Source organism: Penaeus japonicus, unplaced genomic scaffold (assembly GCF_977035675.1).
Source record: "Penaeus japonicus unplaced genomic scaffold, GWHDUDI00000001_assembly GWHDUDI00000034, whole genome shotgun sequence".
Taxonomy (NCBI): Eukaryota; Metazoa; Arthropoda; class Malacostraca; order Decapoda; family Penaeidae; genus Penaeus; species Penaeus japonicus.
Genome location: NW_028234436.1, coordinates 10,121,777 through 10,124,276, shown reverse-complemented (window position 1 = coordinate 10,124,276; position 2,500 = coordinate 10,121,777). Strand labels below are relative to the sequence as shown.

General features: G+C 36.0%; 1 protein-coding gene across 4 annotated transcripts in view; it reads right to left on the bottom strand.

The window, feature by feature from the left end:
• LOC122247030 (proton-coupled zinc antiporter SLC30A2) overlaps positions 1–2,500 on the bottom strand; it is a 65,848-nt gene that overhangs the window by 7,083 nt on the left and 56,265 nt on the right. For 3 of the 4 annotated variants that reach the window (XM_043005977.2, XM_043005974.2, XM_043005975.2), the window contains 2 exons: positions 2,172–2,412; positions 1,561–1,705 (listed from right to left, as the gene is read on the bottom strand). In XM_043005977.2, the coding sequence (XP_042861911.2) occupies positions 1,561–1,705; positions 2,172–2,412 (386 nt within the window). Of the gene's footprint in view, positions 1–63; positions 1,706–2,171; positions 2,413–2,500 lie in introns of those variants that run through there. The other variant, XM_086530761.1, reaches the window with a different exon arrangement.

Below are 2,500 nucleotides of genomic sequence, written 5' to 3'. Positions count from 1 at the left end.
TGTATGTATGTATATATATATATATTATATATATATATATATATATATATATATATATATATATATATATATATATATATATATGCAAATTTTGGACTAATAAAAAAAACTATGAATCACTTTCTCATATTCAGTACCACAGACTCATTCAATTTATATACATCATCATCATCGTTATTATTCTAATACACATTTGGTATGATTGGATGTCTAAAGAATTAAGGCCTCTCTTTCAAACACTATCTTGTCAATTAAGCAAAATAAGAATTACATTTGTTCATGTTGCAGGTAAAATAATGAATAATGACATCACATCAACTTAATCTTAACTCTCCAGTTCTAACAATGCACTAATAAATCTGATGCAAAGAAAAGTAAATGTTGCATGATCTTGTTAATACCACAGTTTTCTTGTTCATCTTCATCAATGCTGCCTATAAAGAGTGACAAGTGTGTAAAATCAAATCACATTCCTGTTTAATTTCATTTCTCCAATAACTGAAGTGCATATCAATATATATATATTTGGAAATTATTAAAAGATGAGGGGAAAAGAAATCTCTTCACAAAAGAATGTGACTCTCTAAGTTATTTCTATACTGTTAATGATTGACATGTACGCTAAAATGTACAGTGCTGCCTCCAACACCGACTCATTTATGAAATTAAGAAAAATGTGTCACTATATGATAAATCAATAATCTGCTTGAATAACTTTTTTTGACTGAGAGTAATTTATATAAAACCTAACACAGCCACTCCAAACATATCATTATTTTGTAGTCTACAGGGTAAAAAAAAGAAAGAAAAAAAAAAAAAAAAAAAGCTAAAACCTACTTTAGACCTACATTTTGCTCTGATTCAAGACGAAAAAGAAAATATCTCTTCTAATACTGCTTATGAATATTGTCATCCATTCAGACCCAAACTCTGCCTGGTTGCTGCATTTTCACAGAAGTTGAACCTTTCAAAGTTTGCAAATAAATGCACTTCCTCAACCAGAGAAAGATCAGTATTGCAATTTGTATTTCAATACTTCTGGGGGTTATTTCACTTGGGTCTTACTGTGTGAATAGCTGCAAAACATCTATTTTCTTTTTTACAGAAAAACATACTAGTCTAATTCAAAAGAATTTCACCCTTCAAGACCAGTTAGTAATGTGAGTTGTAAGATTGTCTTGCTGCATGTATAACAATGTGAAAGAGAAATTTCAGTTTCTGCACCAAAAGGCAATTTAATCAGTTACATTAACAGAAGAAGGGGAAGGGGGTAAGGGGTTAAAAAAAGAAGAGAATGGAAAAAAAAAAAAATAAAAAAAAAATCAATAAATCCATCCATTATTGCCATGATATGTTATCATCAGATTGTCGTCATGAATGGTCTCAGCACATGGAACGACTTTGCAATCACTGAATACCTCTAGCCAAGGCATTCCAACACTTCCCTTATCAACACCCATGACAACGATGACAATGCAGCTCATTCATGCTTTTCTTTTGCAATTTTATTCTTTCCTCTCTGGTATTCATTTTGATGGCAGCAGCAGTCATGTTCCTCACCTGGAGAGCGGCTGACACTGCTGACAGTTGTCCATCAGTTGGGGCTGGTAGCGCTCTACCTGGATGGTTGTGTGGTAGATTTGGTGGCGGGTTCGAATAACCCTCTGGGCAGCCTGCAGCACTGTCTCTGGATCAGTGTCTGCGCCTGTAAAGATAAGGGGGTCTGACTTACAGCACTTTGCATTTTTTAGAACTAACTTTTGGTGATAGGTAGTGTGGCAAAAGTCGTAAAAATTTGTGGAAGAGCACTGAAGGGGGAGCCAAGAGGGAGATATGTAGAGAGGGAAAGGGAAAGGGAAAGGGAGAGGAGGGAAGGGGGAGGGGAGAGAGGAGAGAAAAGAAATGGGAGAGGAGAGAGAAGAGAGAGGAGAGAGACAGATAGAGAAGAAATAGTAAAAAGAGAAGAATTGGAGGAAAGTGTATGGCAGAAATTAAAAAAAAAGGGGGAAAAGAAAGAGGGTGAAAAAATACAAATATATACTGACAAACCTAACAACAGTCAGTTATATACAGTGGAAAATAAACAACCATACAGTATTGTAAAAGAGAGAAAGTGAGGAGAGAAAAACACAGAAAATGAAAAAAATATAAACCCCATTCAACACACTTACTGATAGCTATATGAACGGCACACGCATTCTTGTCAAGGGTAAGCGCCCACACATTGAGGGAGTGAACCATCTTCACTCCAGGAAGTGCTGTAAGGTTTGCCGACACCGATGCGTAGTCGACCCCCTGTGGCGTACCTTCCATCAGGACATGAGTTAGGTCCTTCAGGATGGGTAGGGTAGTGATGATCACCAGGACGGAGAAGATGAAGGTGCATATAGGGTCGGCAATCTTGTACTGTGGCTGTTTGGGGTCAAGAGGAAAACATCAAGAACACGTCAAAATGAACTATCCCTGTTTAGTGTTTAAAAAAGATAACAGTGTAAAAGAG